At 35.9% G+C, this 23,473-nt stretch overlaps 1 protein-coding gene across 1 annotated transcript; it reads left to right on the plus strand.

The window, feature by feature from the left end:
* The first annotated feature begins 264 nt into the window (after positions 1–264).
* On the plus strand, positions 265–22,698 carry ddx27 (DEAD (Asp-Glu-Ala-Asp) box polypeptide 27). The gene is made up of 21 exons (XM_051706593.1): positions 265–558; positions 3,279–3,428; positions 3,572–3,631; positions 3,736–3,925; positions 4,010–4,059; positions 4,156–4,239; positions 4,417–4,522; positions 7,312–7,485; positions 7,648–7,798; positions 11,628–11,727; positions 14,882–15,023; positions 15,285–15,438; positions 15,669–15,750; positions 15,869–16,046; positions 16,292–16,398; positions 16,496–16,592; positions 21,746–21,837; positions 22,015–22,135; positions 22,231–22,324; positions 22,411–22,482; positions 22,591–22,698. The coding sequence occupies exons 1-21, from the start codon at positions 472–474 to the stop codon at positions 22,604–22,606; spliced, it is 2,307 nt and encodes a 768-aa protein (XP_051562553.1). The 5' UTR covers positions 265–471; the 3' UTR covers positions 22,607–22,698.
* The last annotated feature ends 775 nt before the right edge of the window (positions 22,699–23,473 follow it).

Here is a 23,473-nt window from a genome sequence, read left to right on the forward strand (position 1 = left end):
GAAACCAATGGCGGTATTCATGGGAAACTTGTTTGAAAACAATATTTTCGCAAGTCCATTTGGTGATGCTAGTGGCACAGAAATGACACTCTTAAAATAAAATCTGCACCATTAGGTGCTGAATGATTTAGTCGATATCATACTGCAAGTTCAGTTGAATTTGAAAGCGCTTTATTAGCCGATGCTGTCAGTACTGTCATAATTCTCCTCGCCTCTAGGTGGCAGTACCCGTCGAATTAGAGCGTTGTTACTGATGACGTAGTTCCGCATCTCCATTCACACACGTGTTTATCTGTACGTGAGTTTCACAGTGTGGGTGAATCAGAACCGAAGAAACTCACGTTAATGTTTTATTACATTTTAGCTTAATAGAAGCTTTATTTAGTCCAGCGTGTTCCAGTCGCACTGCAGAGTTTAACAGTCTGTTAAAGTGACCGTGTTTATTGTTCCGTCAAATCAGCGCAATCAACCATGTTTTCAGATCTTGATCTGATCGGAACTATTGATGATGATGATGATATCCCAGAAGAACCGGATTCAGCGACTGATGATGAAGCGGTAAGTTTATAGTTCATATGCCTTATAAAAATGTGGTGTTTTGGACAGGTTTCAATTACCATACTTTGTAACATGCACCATGATTATAACATGTTTGTACACATTTAGCATGGTAAAGTACCATGCTTTTTTGACATGCACCATGATAATAGCATTTTTTTTTTTTTTCATATTTACCATGGTAATACCATACTTTTTTGACAAGCACCATGGTGATACTATGTTTATTTGGACATGTACGAAGATAATACCTAGTTTTTACACATTTACCTTGTTAAAATACCAAACTTTTTGACATGTTCAATGATAAGATCATGTATTTACACATGCACCATGATAATACATGCTTTTGGGACATGCACCATGGTGGTATGTTTATTTGGACATGTACCATGGTAATACCATATTTTTACACATTTACCGTGGCAATACCATGTTTGTTTGTTTTTTATACATGTGCCATGATAATACCATGTATTTACACATGCACCATGGTAATCCTATGTTTATTTGGACATGAACCATGGTAATCAGGGCTTGAGTTCCCAGGGAATGGCATCCCCCTTGTTGCAAGAAATACCAAAAAGCACCACCATCCCCTTTAGATCAATTGTGACATGTGATACTTAGAACTAATCATGCAAGTAAAATATTTAATTTTCTACGTTTTATAAATATCAGACTTTAAATAAGGGCGATTAGCTGGTCTTAAAATAAAAAAAGTCATGTGGTGTCCAGAGACAGTAAAAAAAAAAAAAAGTCAAAGTCTCATTAAAAGCTGAAATTCCTGAAAAAAGAAATGTTGGCATGACTAGTGCAGAATAATCTTTTATTGTTATTTCTTAAAAAAAAAAAAAAAAAAAGCAGCGAAACAGTTGTGTTTTAAAATATGTAAAAATGCTTTTGTCCACCAAGTCAAAGTCATTGGGTGTAACCAACATGTAGGTTTATGTTGACCATAAAACAGAGCGGACCCCTTTAGACCCTCAAGACTGAATGTGAAGTTTAAAAAAAACATCTGATATTTATTTTGACATTTTTATGAAAAGGCACATTTGGTGCAAGTCGTGTGGTGTAGCCTTGAGAAAACTTCTTGATATTTTTGACTCGATTCATAATATTTATAAAAAAATAATGATAATTTTACCTTGAAAAATGTGTTTGAAAACTTTTTGGATATTAATGATTAAGTTGTTTATTCTCTCATGTATTCGAAGTGCAAATAAAGTATTATAATAATTTTTACTTGATGGTTATACCACATGACAATTGTAAAGTTTAGATTTGTTTTGTAGAAAATGCTATAAAGGTTTTAAAGAATTTTATGAAACCAAATCGGAAACAACGATTACATTTCTGAGAACTTGACATGAGTGTTTTAAACTAGATTTTTACAAGATTTCTAATTTTAACTCCTTGGACAACCTTATTTGTCAATGACCCATAAGTATTAGACTCCCCTCCTCCAATTTTGTTTTTATATAAATACATACATTTTATTGTTGTTGTTTTTTTTACTATGCCACCCACTGATGGTAATACCATGTTTTTACACATTTACTATGGTAATACCATGCTTTTAGGACATGCACCATATTTATATCATGTTTACTTGGACATGTACCATGGTAATACCAAATTTTTACACATGTAACATGGTAAATTACCATGCCTTTTTGTCATGCATCATGATAATTCCATGTTTTTACACATTTACTATGGTAATACCGTGCTTTTTTTTACACGCACCATGATAATACCATGTTTTTACACATTTACCATGGTAATACCATGGTTTTGGGACATGTATCATGGCAATACCATGTTTATTTGGACATGTACCATGATAATACTATGATTTTACACATTTACTATGGTAATACCATGTCATTTTGTCATGCACCATGATAATACCATGTTTTTACACATTTACCATGATAATACCATGGTTTTGGGACATGTATCATGGTCATACTATGTTTATTTGGACACGTACCATGGTAATACCATATCTTTACACATTTGCCATAGCAATGCCATTTTTTATTTACATGCACCATGAAAATACCATGTTTTTACACATTTAACACAGTAAAGTACCATGCTTTTTGACATGTACCATGATAATACCATGTTTTTACACATGCACCATGGTAATACCATGTTTATTTGGACATGAACCATGATAATACTATGATTTTACACATTTACTTTGGTAATACCATGCCTTTTTGTCATGCACCATGATAATACCATGTTTTTACACATTTACCATGGCAATGCCATTTTTTATTTACATGCACCATGAAAATGCCATGTTTTTACACATTTAACACAGTAAAGTACCATGCTATTTGACATGTACCATGATAATACCATGTTTTTACACATGTACCATGATAATACCATGTTTTTACACATGCACCATGATAATACCATGCTTTTTTGACATGCACCATGATAATACTATGTGTATGGGGGGGGGAGGGAGGTGTAACTACTTGAAATAAATATCAAAGTATAATAATAATTGAGTGTCATGTAAATATAATATCACAAATATGGTAATCATTCAGTACTGCAGTATCTATAAAATTACCATCTGATACCATCACTATTGTACGTTCACAGTACTGGTTTATAAGAGTGATTGGCATCTCCTGCAGTTTTCTGAAGTCAGGTTACATTCTTTATATGATTCTTGCTCTCTTCCTCTTCAGGATCAGCCCATTGTTTTGAGTAAAGAGAAGCGTGCACTGAAAGGTCGCAGCGCTGGAGATTTCACTGCAGATTTTGAGTTTGGAGAAAGAGATGGTCTGTACAGTGATGATTGGGCGATGACTGATGTGATGGCTCAGCTGAAGAAGAGGGTGAGTATTACACACATCACAAATCGTTAGGTCTTTAAGAAGATCAGTTTAAGAGATATATATATATATATATATATATGTCAGTGTTTCAAATTGTTCATGTCACCTTCACTATTGAATCCCCTCATCTTTTACTTTTTAAGAAAGCACCCACGACTCTGGACGAAAAGATTGAGAAAGTGCGAAAAAAGCGCAAGATCGAGGTAAGATGATATGATTCGTTTGTCATTAATCTAAGAGGCAGTATCTTTTACAGATTTAATAGTTTTAGTTATAAGATCTCTGATATGTTTGTGTGTGTCTCTAGGAGAGAGCTCAGAAAGACGGCAAGAAACCAGAAGTGTCAGTCTCCAAAGAGGAAGAAGCAGAAGAAAACATGGATGATAATGATGACGAAGAGGATGATGATGGTAATAATGAAGAAGCAGATGAGGATGATGATGACATAGAGGAAGATGAGTTCTCATCAGGTGATGAAGAGGTCCTGAAAAAAGCAGGTATGTGTTAACAGCAAACAAATTGACGCATTGTAATGTGAAGTAGTTTTAGTAGATTTCGGTGTCTCTCTGTCTTTCTTTTAGACAGTCTAAGAGAGAAACAGAAGAAAGGCAAAAAGAAAGCCACAGAAATGGTGAGAATGAAACCTGTTTTCATAATAAGCTGTTCTTGTTAAGGTAAAACTGATTCTAAATTTAGTTTCTTTACACCTGCACTCTCATTCCTGCAGCCTGAAGCATTTTTTGAAGACGCCTCTCATTATGATGAGAGCCTTTCTTTCCAGGATATGAATCTCTCTAGACCTTTACTGAAGGTGAGACCGCAAGCATCAGTATTCATAAATAAAACTTCTCCAGAAATGCCTGAAGTAACATTTAAACCATCTGCATAAAACATTGCAACTTTCCTTTAAAGCTTTAGTGGTAATTCGTAATGAGAAATATATGTGGATGAATTACATCTCACAAAGTTTTTCCTCTTGTATCTTCAGGCGATCACTGTTATGGGCTTTAAACAGCCCACGCCCATTCAGAAAGCCTGTGTGCCTGTGGGGCTGCTGGGAAAAGATATCTGTGCATGTGCAGCTACTGGAACTGGTAAGAGTTCAACTTCTGTCTATGTGTAATAATTTGAACACAGTTGATTAGGGCTGCACAATTAATCGAATAAATAATCAAGATATACAATAACAGCTACCAAAATTAACTAATTGTGAAAAGTGTAAATTACAGCATTCCATTTGTTGCATTAAAAGTTTTTATTTATGATGTATTTTTTCCCCAGATATGTCTGTTGCTCGCTTTATTAAAAAATTACATAACATTGATGTACTGATGTAAAAACAGCAAATAAGTACTTAAACACACTTCTCGGCTTGTTTTGGCTGTGTAACTGATAGAGGTCGACCGATAACTAAGGCGGTGGAAAAGGCCCTTACAAAAATCGTGAGTTCATAGCAAATTAGCTGCAAACTTGCTACAAATTCGCCACTGCTAATTTTCACATGCAAATGAGCTTTGTGGCAAACTTGCAGCAAACCGTCCACTGTTGCCAAAGGTTTGCCGGAGGTTCACCACTATCGGCAAAGAGCTGCAAACTTCTGGCAAACATTTGTGGTGATTCAAAAGCTCATTTGCATGAGAAAATAATGAGCGGAAAGTTTGCGGCTAGTTTAAATGTTTTTTTTTTTTAAATGGGCAGATAACCGATTAATATGCCGATAGTTTTTAAAATCGATTTATGGAATGTTAGGAACTTTCTTAGCCTTTCCTTACTATCAAGGACACAGAGACTACAAGAGTCCAAAATGAATAAAATCCCAGATGCAGTTTATTTTGCAACCAAAATCCCAATAATAACTGGAAAAAAATGGAGCATAATGTAATAATATACTTAATTATTTCAGGGCTCTTATTTAAAAAATGACGTAGACTTGGCTCAGTTACATGCTATATATTTAAGTATTTACCAAATTATGTTTTTTTTTTTTTTTTTTTTTTTTTTTTTATACACAAGATATGAAATTGGAGGCAGGTTGTATGTGCTGACGGGGGGTGTATCCATATAGTCAAATTTTTCTCGCTTCAATTTAGAACACTATGTAATCAAAACAGCCAAATATGCATTAAAGTGATGATAAAAATATAAATAAATATTGTCAGTCAGTTGAAATAACTAGAATCCGGCATCACCTGTCACAGGGGAACACAGAGAAACAAAGAAAAAAAACTATCGGCAACTATAGGCATAGATTTTTTTTGCTGATAACTGATAGTTCCAAAAAGCAACTATTGGCACCAGGTAATCTGTAAAACCGATATATCGGTCTACCTCTATAAAAAAAACCTATCGGCAGGGATTTTTTTTTGTCGGCACCAGTTAATTGATAAAGCCAATATACCGTTCTACTTAAAAAAAAATTTTTTAAAAACTATCGGCAACTATAAGCATTGATATTTTTTGCTGATAACTGATAGTTTGCTTTTTGGAACTATTGGTTATCGGTAAATCTATGCGACTATCTAACGATAGTTGCTGATAGTTTTATAGAGGTAGACCGATATATCGGTTTTAATCGATTAACTGGTGCCGATAGTTGCTTTGTGGAACTATCGGTTATCGGCAATAAAAAAACTATGCCAATAGTTTTTTTTTTAAAGAGGTAGACCGATATATCGGTTTTATCGATTAACTGGTGCCGATAGTTGCTTTGTGGACTATCAGATATCGAGAAAAAAAAAAAAAGATGCCTATAGTTGCCGATATATAATTTTTTTTTTTTTTTTTTTTGAGAAGTAGAAAGATATATCGGTTTTACTGATTACCTGGTGCTGAATCAGTAAAACCGATATATCTTTCTACTTCTCAAAAAAAAAAAAAAAAAAAAAAAAAATTATATATCGGCAACTATAGGCATCTTTTTTTTTTTCTCGATATCTGATAGTCCACAAAGCAACTATCGGCACCAGTTAATCGATAAAACCGATATATCGGTCTACCTCTTTAAAAAAAAAAAACTATTGGCATAGTTTTTTATTGCCGATAACCGATAGTTCCAAAAAGCAACTATCGGCACCAGTTAATCGATTAAAACCGATATATCGGTCTACCTCTATAAAACTATCAGCAACTACCGTTAGATAGTCGCATAGATTTACCGATAACCAATAGTTCCAAAAAGCAAGATTTGGCACAGATTCGTTGGTAAAACTGATACAAGTTTGTTAACATTAGTTAACATGAACTAACAAAGAACAATACTTTTAAAGCATTTATTAATTTTGGTTAATGTTAATATCAACATTTAATAATTTTCTAAATCAAAAGTTGTAGATGTTAACATAGTTAATGCACTATAACCTAACATGAACTAGCAATGAACACTTGTATTTTTTTAACTAACATTAACAAAGGTTATTAAATGCTGTAAAAATATATTGTGCATTGTTAGTTTGTTACCTAATGCATTAACTAATGTTAACAAATGGAACCTTACTATAAAGTGCTACTCATTGTTGGTTATAAATTAATGGTGAATTAAGTTTATATTTAGTTCAACACATTAAAACTAACATTAAAACATAGATGCAATAAAATATAACAGACAGAAAGAAGAAAACATTATATTATTGTATGTAGTAATTTTATATTTATTAAAATATTGCACATTTTAAGAATATTTAAATTGTAAGTTAACAATAACGATGAATTGATTAATTTTAATGACAGTTCACTATTAAAACTGGAATGCCTACTGTAAACAAATGTACTGTCATTGAGTAAATGATGCTTTTTTTGCAATATTCAGATTTTATTGGTTATAAGTGAACAGTGAGTAAGCAGTACATTTGTTAACCCTCTCGCTCTCTCCTGCTGTTTGCAACAGGTAAGACTGCAGCCTTTATGTTGCCGGTTTTGGAGCGTTTGATCTACAAGCCCAGAGAGATGCAGGTGACACGTGTGTTGGTGTTAGTGCCAACCAGAGAGCTGGGCATACAGGTGCACACTGTAACACGACAGCTGGCACAGTTCACCAACATCATCACATGCCTGGCAGTCGGTAAGAATGTTTTCACACTTATTTGATCTAATGCAATGACAATTATACATTTGTAAGTGTGACTTAAGTAAACAAACATGTTTGGGGCCACTGTATGCTCTCTAGTACATAAATGGAATAAATACACTCCTGATGTTGTGCACGTTTTGTTGCTCTTGTCAGGTGGGTTGGATCTTAAGTCTCAGGAGGCGGCGCTGAGGGCGGGGCCTGATGTCCTCATCGCCACACCTGGACGGTTAATCGACCATTTGCACAACACACCATCGTTTGAACTCAGTCAGATTGAGATTCTCATCCTGGATGAAGCCGACAGGTACAAGAGAACTAACAAATTGATTTTGTTGTACTCTCTGAAGCCAATATATTCCATAACAATACCAGTACTTGAATTGAATGAAAATGTGAGGTTATAATGGCCAATTAATTAATCAGACTTCTGTTTTTGTAATTTATTAACAACTAGAGGTCGCCCGATATATCGGTTTTACCAATATATCGATACCGATAGTTGCTTTTTGGAACTACCGTTTTAGTTTGTTTATACATTTTCGATGATTGTAAGAGTGCATGTATTGTTTTTTGTGAGCTGGGAGCTCAGACATTTCAAAATAAAAGTCCCCGGTGTATTGCGGGCTTGTAGATCTTTCAGAGTCCTGCGTCATGCACCAAATCTTATATTTTTCTGGATATTATTAGGATTTTGGTTGAACAATAAAATGCATCTGGGATTGTATTAATTTTGGACTTTTGTGGCCTCTATGACTGTGCCATCACAGTGAAGAAAGACTTTTTTTAACTTTCAAAAAATTTATTTTTAAAACTATCGGCCAATTAATCAGTTATCAGCCTTTTCCACAGCTTAGTCATGGGTATCGGCAAAATCGATCAACCTTTATTAACAATTCTAGAACATGATCGATCATTTGACACCTTTTTTGTTTGAACAAAGTTATGTTAACACAATAACCTGTGATAAATGTCATGTTTAGTTCATTATTGTTTTTTAGCATCAAATAATTCTAGATGATGGAGAAATTATTCACATTTTACACAACTGTAGAAATAATAGTTATAATAAATGTTATTTGTAAAGCAACTTTCATACATAAAATGCACAGATCAGAAAATAAAAGCTTTTAGAAAGAAGAAAGCATAAAAATAATAATAAAGCATATAAAAACAATAGTCAATATGAACAATTTCCTTTTGTTTGTTTTTTCATCTGAATGAACGTTTCTCTTTGTATTGATTGTTGTATTAAGCAAATAAAAACTTTTTAGCAACATAAAAATTCACGTTAAGGGTATGACTATATGTAATTTATGTTGTAGAATAGGGCTGCAACTGATTATTTTGATAATCGATTAATCTAACGATTATTCGGCAATTATTGCAACGATTAATCATTCGCTCTTAACCGATTATTCATCTTGTGCATCGACTTAAAAGGTTGTATTAAACATGCTTACTAACAATAAAGAGGACAAAATCATCTTTTAAAAATACCTCTAAATGACATACACTGAATTAAAGGGGAAAAAATACTTTATTTTAAATTTAAGTCAGTAAAGAAATCTATTTTTAATATTATATTCAACATTCTCAGATAACAATTTTCTATTCAGATAACAAATTCTTCTACAGTATAGCTGCTAAAGTAAATGTACGTTGTTTTAAAGGAGTTTTAGATATTTATATTGGAAATCAAGCCAAAACAAAAACAAATCAAAAATGTATTTTGTTGCAGTGTATAATGGGGCGAAGACTACCCTCTCTCACCTTTCTGTTCACTTCAATCCATCTTTAACTCATAAAAAACAAACTCTCTATTATTAATAAAGCTGCGTATTGCCAATGTTCTTCATGATAAGAAATGCACAGTGACATATATTATGATTCAATAAGTCACGAGTCATCATGTTATAATCAAGCTGCATTAAGCTTGCGCGCTTGAGGGATGAGCGTCCCGTGACAGAGTGTGCATCAGCCGGGTGCAGTTTCAATCTCTCCCCCTTTAGATCGGGACATTCACACAACTCATAGAAGAGGCGCTGTCCACACAGAAAAATGCCTGTTTCGGAGTTTGTAGTTATTTACATGACCTGCTTCCTTATTATTTGAACTTTAATAAAGCTAAAATTAAAGATGTAATGCTGGGGAGTTTCCTTTAAAGAGCTTATTCCACAACGAGAGTAGGGATGCACTGATATCACTTTTTCTCTTCTGATTCCGATATCGGAAATCTCAGTATCAGCCGATCCCGATCCGATACCAGTGTTGTTTTTTTTTGCATAATGAGTTTAGAATATCTTTACATTATTGTATGGAACTAACTGGGGGTACTCTTTAATATGTAAAAAAACACAAACTTCTAACTACACATTATTTCAATATAAATGTAATAGCTTATTAAGAAACACTTGATTATTAACTAGTATACTGGATAATGTAGCAGCAAAATTAACAGTAATTCCAGTATAAGTCATCAGTAGAAAAGAAACCTTTTTTTTGCAAAATGTTTCAACTTGCATCTGGACTTTAAAGGATTCAGATCTCTTTTTTGTTCAGTTTTGTTGTAAAATATCAGTCCACTTTTCATTCACACAGTTATTTTTTGGAACCCATTCAACTTAAATATTATTATAATTTGTAAACAAATAATAATATATTATAATAGTAATATATCTCATTCGTGCACCTTTAACTTTTAAACCATCACGCTTTTATTTTGACATTCTAAACTCTCCAGGAAGTCCTGTAAGTGTCTGTTTGCAGGCAAGTTCACAGTAGTTTAATTCACTTCTTATTCAAATTCTCATTCACTGACGTGCTGGAGCTGCGTGTGCATTTCATATATTTACACATTAAACACAGCCTTCTGTGATTCACAGAGCTATCGCATGTCTTCAAGTGGCTTTGAATAAAATGCACAAGTCATATGGATTACTTTAATTGTGTTTTTATGGTTCTTTTATGTAATTGTTTTGAGCTTGACATTAACGAACATGACTAACACACAGTATCAGATCGGGCTCGTCGGACAGATACCCGATCCAGGTATCGGATCGGTGCATCCCTAAACGAGAGTGCTTCTGTATTTACTTATTTTGTATTTTTGCATTATAATTCCCTCATACTTAGCGATCTACATCAGCTGAAGCTGTTTGGGAAGTTTAGAGTGCATCTGGCCTGTGAGCTGTGTAATTCTTCCTCTCTTCAGTCAGCCGTGAACTGCAGTGCTGCTCTCATGCGCCATTATTAAAGTTTAATGTGATCTCATGTTACGTTAAATGAGATGAAATGACTATTCGACAACTAAAAGTTTTGTTGATGTCAATTACTTCGACTAATCGTTTCAGCCCTGTTGTAGAATGAAATGTCTAAGGTGATGAATTAATGAAAAAAAAAAAAGAAGAAAAAAAGTGAACAATTTAATACAACGACTAAAAAGACTTAGAAATATATATATTATTTTTTTTTTCTCCCAATTTGGAATGCCCAATTCCCAATGTGCTCTAAGTCCTCATGGTCGCATAGTGATTCGCCTCAATCCGGGTGGCGGAGGACGAATCCCAGTTGCCTCCGCGTCTGAGACAGTCAACCCGCGCATCTCATCACGTAGCTTGCGGAGCGCGTTGCCACGGAGACATAGCGGCAACCACGCTCAATCGAGCGCCCCACCGAGAACGAACCACATTATAGCGACCACGAGGAGGTTACCCCATGTGACTCTACCCTCCCTAGCAACCGGGCCAATTTGGTTGCTTAGGAGACCTGGCTGGAGTCACTCGGCATGCCCTGGATTCGAACTAGCCAGCGTATTTTACCACTGAGCTACCCAGGCCCCCAAGACTTAGAAATATTTGACCACATTGCAATCTTCAACAAAAATTTTACGACACCATTTTTGTGCTAAATAAACAGTTAAATCATCTTTTTATTTTATTCACTTACTGGTAATATTGTTATTATTTTATATTATGATGTTTGATCCTTGAAACAAGCATCAGTATCTGAAGATTCAAATGTTTCATCACTAGCTGTCACAGGATTTGCCCTGGAAACTTCTAGAACTATAACATCACTTCCACTGAGTTTGGCTGGTTTCTTCAGAAATGTTCTTTTGTTTTTCTGTCGTTTAGGATGTTGGATGAATACTTTGAAGAGCAGATGAAGGAGATCATCAGGATGTGCTCGTATCAGAGACAGACTATGCTGTTCTCTGCTACTATGAGTGAAGAGGTGATGAATTCTCTTGTCACATTTGACATCATTACATTATGTGATGCACATGTATTTTTGCTGTGAAATCTTTGCTGATTTTGATCAAGTAAAAGTAACGACAATGTTTGTATTGTTACGGATATTTCAAAATGAGTATTTGCTGAATTGATGCAACTTGTGCTTGCTTGAAATTTTGTACATTATTTTATTGAAAATCATGTTGACATATATATTTCTTTAAATTATATTGTAATGCCATACATTTTTTGAAGGTGAAGAAGCTGTCATGGCTAAACTTCCAAACATTTTGTGTCTCTGAAAAGCTCGGTGTCATCTCTTAAGATAGACCAAGGTTTACTACTGTGGCATGTATGGGCAAAGAGAAACTTATATAACAATAGTCCTATACAAAAATGTATTGCTGGGTCTTAGGAGGATAATGACCTTTAAAGCATTATATATATCACATGTGAAAAAAAATATATATATACAGTACTTTGCAAAAGTTTTAGGCACTTGTGAAAAACTTTCAAAGTGAGGATTTCTTTTTTTTTTTTTCTCCCCTTTTCTCCCAATTTGGAATGCCCAATTCCCAATGTGCTCTAAGTCCTCGTGGTCATGTAGTGACTCGCCTCAATCCGGGTGACGGAGGACGGATCTCAGTTTCTTCCGCGTCCGAGACCGTCAATCCGCACATCTTATCACGTGGCTTGTTGAGCGCGTTACCGTGGAGACATAGCGCGTGTGGAGGCTTCACGCTATTCTCCGCTGCATCCACCCAGAACTCGCCACGCGCCCCACCGAGAGCGAACCACATTATAGCGACCACGAGGAGGTTACCCCATGTGACTCTACCGTCCCTAGCAACCGGGCCAATTTGGTTGCTTACGAGACCTGGCTGGAGTCACTCAGCACACCCTGGATTCGAACTAGTGAACTCAAGACTCCAGGGGTGGTAGTCAGTGTCTTTACTCGCTAAGCTACCCAGGCCCCGCAAAGTGAGGATTAAAAAAAAAAATAATGCCATAAATAGTTTTCATTAATCAATTAACATCATACAAAGTCCAGTAAACAGAAAAAAAGCTAAATCAATATTTGGTGTGAACATTTTTGCCTTCAAAAAGCACAAATTCTCATACTTACACCTGGACACAGTTTTACTTGGTTGTTGGCAGATAGGATGTTTCAAGCTTCTTGGAGATTTCGCCACAGTTCTTTTATTTATTTAGGCTGTCTTTTACCTCTGTCTCTTCGTGTAATCCCAGACTGACCTGATGTTCATTGTGGGGCTCTGTGAGTCAATGCCATCTGTTGCAGGGCTCCCTGTTCTTCTATTCTATTTGCAAAAGGAATGTTTGGGAGTATAAAATGTTTATTTCCTATTGACACACTAAAGTAGCTATAAATAACCATCTTAACACAAATGTTTTTTGTGCCTAAGACTTTTACACAGTACTGTATATACACAGATTAGCCAAAACATTAAAACCACCTGCGTAATATTGTGTAGGTCCCCCTCGTGCTGCCAAAACAGCGCCAACCCACATCTGAGAATAGGCAGGTGATTTTAATGTTGTGGCTGATCGGTGTGTGTGTGTGTGTGTGTGTGTGTGTGTGTGTGTGTGTGTGTGTGTGTGTATATATATATATATATATATATATATATATATATATATATATCAAGAGACCAATTTAACAAAAGAAAATTAAAATTTTCTGACTATTATTTCATATATAAGGCTTTATGTAGTTAATACCTTTTCCCACTAAACTCCCAGTACTGTAATGTGAAAAAATATAATTCTCATTACTGTAGTAAATTAATGAAAATCATCCTGTTTGCAGTTTTTATTTATTTTATTTGTATTTATTTTTTTTAATCAGCAGTGCAACAAAAACTACAGTACTCTATACAATTAATAATGTTTTTTTTTTTTGTTTGTTTTTTTTTGTTTTTTTGTTTTTTTTGCATAACCGTAATGAGAAATTGGGGGAAATGTGTTTTAATTTTTGTGAAGATAATTATCCGACAAATTGGCTTTATTTTATTTAAAACAATATATCTATCTATCTATATATACACTGTAAAACAATAGTCTTTACTTTTAATACATTTAATTTAATACAAATATTAATTAATTATTCATATATTTATGTGTGTTGCATTTTTTTATATAGCACTTTTTCGGACACTACACTAACTATCTATATACAATTTTTTTCCCATATAACTAATATAATATAACCATTTTGGTGAAAATAATGGTCCTAAAAAGTATGCTTACTTTTCTTTTGTAAGTACAAATATGTATGTATTATTTTATATATATATATATATATATATACACTGTATTTTATATACAAATTATCAATAAATATTTGTATTGAAAGAAATGTATTTAAAAATAAGTAATATTGTTTTAAAGAACACAAAGTTCATTTTTAGGACCATTATTTTCACCAAAATTGAATTAGTTGTACATCTGGTCTTCCACATCTCTTTCTGTCCTTGTTAGAGTCAGTTGTTCTTTGTCTTTGAAGACTGTAGTGTACAACTTTGTATAAAATCTTCAGTTTTTGGGCAATTTCAAGCATTGTATAGCCTTCATTCCTCAAAACAATGATTGACTGATGAGTTTCTAGAGAAAGCTGTTTCTTTTTTGCCATTTTTGGCCTAATATTGACCTTAAGACATGCCAGTCTATTGCATACTGTGGCAACTCAAAAACAAACACAAAGACAACGTTAAGCTTCATTTAAAGAACCAAATAGCTTTCAGCAGTGTTTGATATAATGGCAAGTGATTTTCTAGAACCAAATGATCAATTTAGCATGATTACTCAAGTATAAGGTGTTGGAGTGATGGCTGCTGTCTAGATTTGATCAAAAATGACTATTTTCAAATAGTGATGGTGCTGTTTTTTACATCAGTAATGTCCTGACTATACTTTGTGATCAGTTGAATGCCACTTTGGTGAATTAAAGTACCAATTTCCTTCCGAAACAGCAAAATCTGTACATTATTCCAAACTTGTGTGTATGTGTGTGTGTGTGTGTGTGTGTGTGTGTGTGTATATATATATATGTGTATATGTGAATAAAATGTATTTCTTTTGATTTTGAGGTTAAAGATGATTGTGAGATTGACCCTCATTTTTATTTTGCGTCAAAGGTGAAAGATTTGGCTTCTGTATCACTGAAGCAGCCTGTGAGGATCTTTGTGAACAGTAACACCGATGTGGCTCCGTATCTCAGACAAGAGTTTGTGAGGATACGACCATCCAAAGAAGGAGACAGAGAAGCTATTGTTGCAGGTGAGGTACTCTGGTGAGCAACCTCACTAGTTTGCTGTCTGCAACATTTGAACCAAAATGGAACCTCATAAGTGACAGATTGGGAATGCTCCGTATAAGCTGCAACATCATTAACACTCGTTTAACTTGTGCCAGAATAACACCTACGATGCCTAAAAATGTTGTCGTCATCAAAAAAGGGTTTGAAACGGATCCATGGAGTCTTGTAGACCTGGACTCATTTATACTGAAAGTAATGTTATTGTACACCTCTGTCTGCAGCTCTCCTGACGAGAACATTTCAGGATCACGTGATGCTCTTCACTCAGACTAAGAAACAAGCTCACCGGATGCACATCCTGCTAGGGCTCATGGGGTTAAAGGTCGGGGAGCTTCATGGAAACCTGTCTCAAACTCAGAGATTAGAGAGTCTCAGGTACTGCCAAGAGCTTTGTGTTGAGCAATAAATAACAAACATTTCATTTTAATTCAGAATTATACAGTGATACAATATTTAGAACACTCCTGTCATTCCGCCTGGTGCAAAATTTGATAAAGATTTGATTAAATAAATGTATGTTTATCAAGCTTAAACTGCAAGTGAAATAAATAAAAATGACAATTATGTGCGTGATAATTAATAGAGATCTTTTTAATGTGTTTCAGGCGTTTTAAAGATGAGCAGATTGATATTTTGGTCGCCACAGATGTCGCTGCCAGAGGTCTGGATATAGAGGGAGTGAAAACTGTAAGTTCTGATTCACATTTGTGCGTAGATTTTATCTACATATTTCATCTATCTGTCTGTCTGTGGATCTAAACGTTCGTGTGTATTTATGAGTTTTTTTTTTTTCTTCTTTTTGCAGGTAATTAACTTTACGATGCCCAACACGGTGAAGCATTATGTGCACAGGGTGGGCCGAACGGCTCGTGCGGGTAAAGTCGGGCGTTCTGTGTCTCTCGTGGGTGAGACGGAAAGGAAGATGCTGAAAGAGATCGTTAAAAAAGCCAAAACACCCGTCAAAGCGCGAGTGATTCCTCAAGGTACAATTGAATTTCTGTCATTGTGGTAATGCTGAACATTACAGTTGCAGTAGGACTAAAAGTGTCTTTCTTTCTTGATCTTTTAGCTTTTCTGGATGATTTAAGTTGCTCTTAAAATATCTTGCACTAGGCACGACATTTTTGTGTTTTGTTGCATTTGGGAATTCATTAGTATAAAGATGTTGAACCACGATACTTAATTACATTTTGTCTACTAATAAATTACATTTGTTGACGTCTCACAGACGTGATTCTGAAGTTCCGTGATCTGATTGACAAGTTGGAGAAGGACGTGTACGCCGTGTTGCGTTTAGAGAAAGAGGAGAAAGAGATGGTTCATTCAGAGGCGCAGGTTTGTTTCAAATAAATATTTAATGCATTTTAAAATTAATCACACTTTGTGTAGCTCCTGGAGTAAATTGTGTGTCCATGTCTTTGTTTGTATTTAGATCAGCTCAGCTCAGAAGAGATTAACACAGAGTGCAGACGAGAAACAATTGCCCAGGACATGGTTTCAAACACACGAGGAGAGAAAGAAAGAGCGCAGTGAGTCCAAGCAGTGTCGATTTATTTATGTTTGATTCTTATTGGTTGTGACACATTTCAAGGGTGTAGATTAGTTTTCTGTAATTGCACAGTTATGAAGTAGTTCCAGCAGGGTCTTGTGCTCATAGAAACCTGGAAATATTGATATATGAATATTGACAAATGTTCATAAATGGGTGCATTTTAAAATTGTTTTTTTTTTTTTTTTTTGTGCTCAAGTATTTAATTGGCTAGCCTCTCAGGTGCAATTTTGGGCTGCCGCCTGCAATTTTTCACACTCTAATTTAAAAACTCACCATTCACACATACTGTGGACTAATTACAAAACATTGGTCACATTTTCCTGAACCCCCCCCCCATTGTTTGTTTACAGTCTTATGATGAATTTTTTTTGTCCTAAATTTGTAAGCATGCAATCCTGGTTCTGTTCACCCCATCTCCCTCCAAATAGTCTTAATTTATTCCACTAGATGGCAGCAAGTACTACAAAAAAGATTTTTTCTTCTATCTCCTTCCGTCACAATATACAGATCTGAAATGTAGGTGACGCTCTATAGCATTTTAGCCCTCACAGATGTGCTCGTTCATAGACATTCAGTCTAATTTTCAGTTCATGCAACAACCCCGTTATTACATTGAATATCTCGGCCTCTGAGTGGACTAGAAGCTCAGTCTAAGTGCCATTAGAAAGCGGAGATCCTCCACTTTGCGATGATGCGTAACATTTTATTGTAAATCGTCGATAACATATATTTCTGATGATTTGTTTAGCATGCTTTTCCTGCAGGACTGCATATTTTGTTCTAGACATCTAAGATATAACATTAGATTATTCAGCCTAGCAAGCTCACACATTTCCTCATTTTGAAGAAAACTGCCTAAGATAAGAGCAGATATATAAAGTTTTTAGCTATTTGGGGCTTACAGCAGCAGTGATCGATGCATAAAAGTGATGTTTGTATTTGACGTATATTTTCAATTTGTGATTCTTTTAAAAATCTTTAGAATTATGGTATTAGTGCAACAAAATAAACTGTACAGTCACATTCCTGAGAATGAGAGCTTTCATATATGACATATCTATTTAAGTGCTGTGTGAAATACTTTTATATTCATATTCATATTTCTACCACATTACCTCTAGGTGGCGCTTATTTGCAACACAGATGTTTTCAGGCCTTATTTTGTTGTTTTATGTAACGTAAATGCAAAAGTGGTGGTGTTCTTTGAAAAGTTAAGATGCTAAGCTTTCAAATGATACCTGATATGCCTGACTTATGTGTCCAGGGACTTTTTAAGCGTAAACTTACTTTGGGTCCATCGAGTTTAAGCGGCTAAATGTTGCTTTTTGTAAGTGCTTTTGTAGATTCAAAACGTGCCTGATTTTGTTTGAAAGGTCTCATACAATAGATTTACATGCATCTAAGGTCAAAAAACACTTTAATTTGCTCATAATTTAAATTGCAGCATTACCTTTTTTTCCCAGTGTCAAAAACAACTCGTTCAATGATCCGTTCTAAAGGATTCATTCTAAACTCCTCCTTTCAGAAAGCCTACTCTGCTCTGATTGGTCAGATGTCCCAGTCTGTTGTGATTGGTCTACCACTTAGTGTAGTGTTTGAGGGCGGGTCAAAGCTGTTTGCGAGCAGCCAATGAAGACCAGAGGCGGGTTTTTTGTTACCAAATTACGTAGGTTAGTACAGGAAGTAAGTCTGGAATTACTAACGACTCGTTTCAGGTGTTCAGAATCGGTTCTTTCTTTTGGGAGTCAATAACACCATTTGTTGTGCACTTTGATTTTTTTAAACTTTGCAGACTTTTTTACATTCACAAACAGCTATATAACACACTACAGGAAAGGTAATATTTGAAAAACCATAATAGGTGCTCTTTAAAATAAGTCTGAGAGCCTTATTAAAAAGAGTTGCTCACTAATGACTGTAATTATTTCAATTAATTTATGAAAATCTGTCACGGCAATTAAAAAGAGTCTTATCCAGTAATTACAAATGACTAAAAAAGTTAGGAAAAAGTCATGGACTAAAGGTTTGCTGACTGCATTACACTTACATTTGTGACATTGTTTTTGAATTGTTGCAAAGTTTCAAATAACCTCTTAATTTCCGCGGATCTAGTTGCGTGTAATAAGTTACAAAATAAAAGTCCCCAGATCCACAAATCAGGCATGTGTGGTACCATTTGAAAGCTTACAATCTGAACTTTTCACAGAACACCATCACTTTTGCATTTATATTAGGTAAAAAAATATTTATTTTTTTAGACTTGAAATCCTCTGTGTTGCAAATGAGCGCCACCTTTTGGTAATGATGTAGAAATATAAATATCAGTATGACAATGTTTCATATAGCAATTAAATATGCATGTCATGTATGAAATGAAAGCTCTTGTTCTCAGGAATGGGACTTTGTAGGTTATTTTGCTGTCATAACACCACAGTTTGAATGTTTATCAAAAGAATCACAAAGTGAAATGTGACATCTGTTATCACTGCTCCTAGAGAACATTACATTTATGCATTTGGTAGATGCTTTTATCCAAAGCGACTTACAGTGCACTTATTACAGGGACAATCCCTCTGGAGCAACCTGGAGTTAAGTGCCTTGCTCAAGGACACAATTGTGGTGGCTGTGGGGATTGAACCAGCAACCTTCTGATTACCAGTTATGTGCTTTAGCCCACTACGCCGCCACCACTCCATCAGAACTCGGATACACTGAGGATGGTCTATGCACTTTAAATATACACTTGTTGTCAATGGACTAGCATATGTGTGAGTGCTCAGCTGCATTAGAGCGCCACCTACATTTCAGATCTGTATATTGTGATGGAAGGTGAGAGAGGAAAAATTATTGCCGCCATGTGGAATGAAATAAGACTTTTTGTAGGGAGATGGAGCAAACAGAACAGGAATTACATGCTCGCAAACTTAGGAAAACCTGCAGTGCTGTGAAAAAGTATTTGATCCTGATTTCTTTTTCTTCTTTTTGTGTATTTTTCATGCTAAATTGTTTTAGATCTTCAAATGAGATATAAAACAAAGGCAATCTGAGTAAACACAAAATACAGTTTTCAACTATATATATATATATATATATTTTTTTTTTTTTTTATTGAAGCAAAGTTATCCAACACCTATATCACCCATGTGAAAAACTAACTTCCCCCTTAAACTTAATAGCTGGTTGTCCCACCATTAGCAGCAACAACTGCAACCAAACGCTTCCGATAACTGGAGATCAGTCTTTCACAACGCTGTGGGGGAATTTTGGCCCACTCTTCTTTCCAGAACTGCTTTAGTTCAGCCACAGTGGAGGGTTTTTGAGCGTGAACTGCCTGTTTAAGGTCCTGCCATCATCTCAATCAGGTTCAAGTCAGGACTTTGACTAGGCCACTCCAAAACTTTAATTTAGCTTCTTTTGGGCTATTCAGAGGTGGACTTGCTCCTATGCTTTGTATCATCAACTTGCTGCATAATCCAGTTACGCTTGAGCTTCAACTCGTGGACTGATGTCGGAAGTTCTCCTTTTTTTTCTTTTTTCTTGGGGGGGGGGGGATTTTTCCCCTTTTTTTTCCCAATTTGGAATGCCCAATTCCCAATGCCTCATGGTCACGTAGTGATTCACCTCAGTCCGGGTGGCAGAGGACGAATCCCAGTTGCCTCCACGTCTGAGACAGTCAACCCACCCATCTTATCACGTGGCTTGTTGAGCGCGTTGCCACGGAGACATAGCGCGTGTGGAGGCTTCACGCCATCCACCGCGGCAACCGCGCTCAATTCACCATGCGCCCCACCGAGAACGAACCACATTATAGCGACCACGAGGAGGTTACCCCATGTGACTCTACCCTCCCTAGCAACCGGGCCAATTTGGTTGCTTAGGAGACCTGGCTGGAGTCACTCAGCACGCCCTGGGATTCGAACTAGCGAACTCCAGGGGTGGTAGCCAGCGTATTTTACCACTGGGCTACCCAGGCCCTGACGGAAGTTCTCCTTTAGTATTTTCTGGTAGAGAGCAGAATTCATGATTCCCTCAATTACTGCAAGTCGACCTGAAGTAGCAGAGCATCCCCACACCATCACACTACCACCTCCATGCTTGACCGTAGGTATGATGTTCATTTTGTGGAATTCTGTGTTTGATTTACGCCAGATGTAACAGGACCCCTGTCTTCCAAACAGTTCCACTTTCAACTCATCGGTCCACAGAACATTCTCACAAAAGGTTTGAGGATCATCAAGGTGTGTTTTAGCAAAATTCAGACGAGCCTTAATGTTCTTCTGGGCTAGCAGTGGTTTTCGCCTCGCCACTCTTCCATGGAGGGCATTTCTGGCCGGTGTCTTTCTGATAGTGGAGTCATGAACAGTGACCTTTATTGATGCGAGCAAGGCCTGCAGTTCCTTGGATGTTGTCCTTGGCTTTTCTGTTACTTCCTGGATGAGTCGTCACTGTGCTCTTGGAGGAATTTTGGAAGGTCAGCCACTTCTGGGAAGGTTCACTACTGTGCCACATTTTCTCCATTTGGAGATAATGGTTCTCACTGTGGTTCTTTGGAGTTCCAGAGTCTTTGAAATAGCTTTGTAACCATTCCCAGACTGATGTATTTCAATCAGCTTTTTCCTCATTTCTGGAATTTTTGACCTTGGCATAGTGCTGCTACTGGGTGAGACCTTTTAGCCAACTTCATGCTGCTGAAAAAGTTCTATTTAGGTGTTGATTTGATTGAACAGGGCTGACAGTAATCAGGTCTGGGTGTGTCTAGTCCAGCTGAACCCCATTATGAATGCAGTTTCATAGATTGGGGTATTTATGAACTAAAGAGGCAAATACTATTTCACACAGGCACAGTTGGTATTGGATAACTTTTTTGCTTCAGTAAATAACATTATCATTTAAAAACTGTATTTTGTGTTTACTCAGATTGCCTTTGTTTTGATAGATTTTGTTAGAATTATTTAAACAATCTAGTATGAGATATACACAAAAACAGAAGAAATCAGGATGGGGGCAAATACTTTTTCACAGCACTGTATTCTTTTAAATAATAATGGTTTTCATTGTGTGCATCTCATTCGGTGATGGAATAGTTTCATAGTCTTATTCCTTGTTTTCTGTACTTGTTCTTTGTTAAAGTGTCTAAAGCACTGCAGGATTTTGATATCGCTCTGAGAGGGAAGAAGAAAAGAGCCGAGTTCCTCAAACAGGGCAAAAAGAAAGAATTAACGGTACGTTTTCTCACTTTCACACATTTGAAAGAATTCAGCTTGTGTGGATCTGATATGAATTGTTAAAAATGTAGATGCATCAGATGTTTTGGTACAATCAGGCCTGTTTCCACTTTTATTTATTTTTTTACATGGTTAATCGTTTTTTTTGTTGTTGGTTTTTTGCATGTGTATCAGGCTGAAGAGCGAGCACAGTTTGAGGTGTTGAAGTCTCAGATGTACGCTGAACGAGCAGCTAAACGTAACAGCAAACAGAAGCGAGCCCGAGCGATCCCAGAAGAAGAGCCAGTGAAGAAAGGTTTACAAATGAAAACCTTCAAACGTCCACTAGTAAAAACAATCCCTGGTCTTCCAGTTTAAAACTCTTCTGACTTTGTAACGTTCTTGTTGCAGCTTCAAAACAAAATGCTAAATCCGGGAAGAAGTCTGTGTTTGATAAGGAGCTCACGAACACTTGCAAAAAAGTACTGAAGCAGTACAGAGCCGGGTGCGTGACGTTTATAAAAATGAGATTTTAAGACGATATTTCAAGAGGTTTATTTGTTGTGTAACGCTGGTGTTTTACTCTTCTAGACCGTCTTTTGAAGACAGGAAGAGACTCGGCATTCCAAACAAGAAAGGTGGACGCTTCAAATCAAAAGCCAAGTAAGATTTAATATTTCCATCAAGATGCTAATATATAAAACAGCACACCTGTACATTTCTATCTACCCTTATTCTCTGCCTCATGAACATGTATACTTGACTTTGCAGGTTCAGAAGAAAGTGAAACTTTGAGATCTTCATCCGAACATCAGTCTTACTTTTTCCCCATTAAATTCCCCAATATAAACTGCTCAAATAAAAAACTATAGAAACCTCTGCTGACTCATGCTACTGTTTTTCACATAGAGCTGTGATAATTCATCAAAATCAGGCACACACTAACCAGTCCATGTCTGAGACATTTTAGATTTGTTCCCTTTTATTTATAGTAATAGTTTTATTTAAAGTAAACTTTTACTCACCTTTATTGCATCTTTTTACACTACAGTGAAAGAGAATGGTGACTGAAGCTAACATTCTGCCTAACATCTCCTGTTGTGTTCCATGGAAGAAAGAAATAAAGTGATATAGGTTTGGAATAATATGAGGGTAATTAATTATTATTTTTGTCTTTATTGTGAGAGCTCCCAAGGATGAAATCTAACTCAAAACAACCCTTTCATAGCACACATGAAACAGAGAACCAGTGTTTATGGCAGAAAGCAGCTCTTTGTCAGGCAACCCTGAAGATAACGCAGAGAGAAACTCTCCCTGAGACCGTAAGACATTGAAACGTACACATCGTCAAGCAAAAAATTAGACAAAATCAAGGTACAATCAGGTAAATGTAAAAATCAAAATGAAGGTAAATTTACAAGTAAATACATACATATATATATATATATACACCAATCAGCCATAACATTAAAACCACCTGTCTAATATTGTGTAGGTCCCTCTCCTGCCGCCAAAACAGCGCCAACCCGCATCTCAGAATAGCATTGTGAGATTATATTCTTCTCACCACAATTGTACAGAGTGGTTATCTGAGTTACCGTAGACTTTGTCAGTTTAAACCAGTCTGGCCATTCTCTGTTGAACTCTCTCATCA

Source organism: Myxocyprinus asiaticus, chromosome 9 (assembly GCF_019703515.2).
Source record: "Myxocyprinus asiaticus isolate MX2 ecotype Aquarium Trade chromosome 9, UBuf_Myxa_2, whole genome shotgun sequence".
Lineage (NCBI taxonomy): Eukaryota > Metazoa > Chordata > Actinopteri > Cypriniformes > Catostomidae > Myxocyprinus > Myxocyprinus asiaticus.

Bases quoted from the DNA above. Each gene is read 5' to 3' on its own strand.
- ddx27 (XM_051706593.1), top strand. From the start codon at position 472: ATGTTTTCAGATCTTGATCTGATCGGAACTATTGATGATGATGATGAT. The intron at 559-3,278 runs GTAAGTTTATAG...CTTCCTCTTCAG, and splicing joins CAGCGACTGATGATGAAGCG to GATCAGCCCATTGTTTTGAG. The intron at 15,751-15,868 runs GTAAGTTCTGAT...TTCTTTTTGCAG, and splicing joins ATATAGAGGGAGTGAAAACT to GTAATTAACTTTACGATGCC.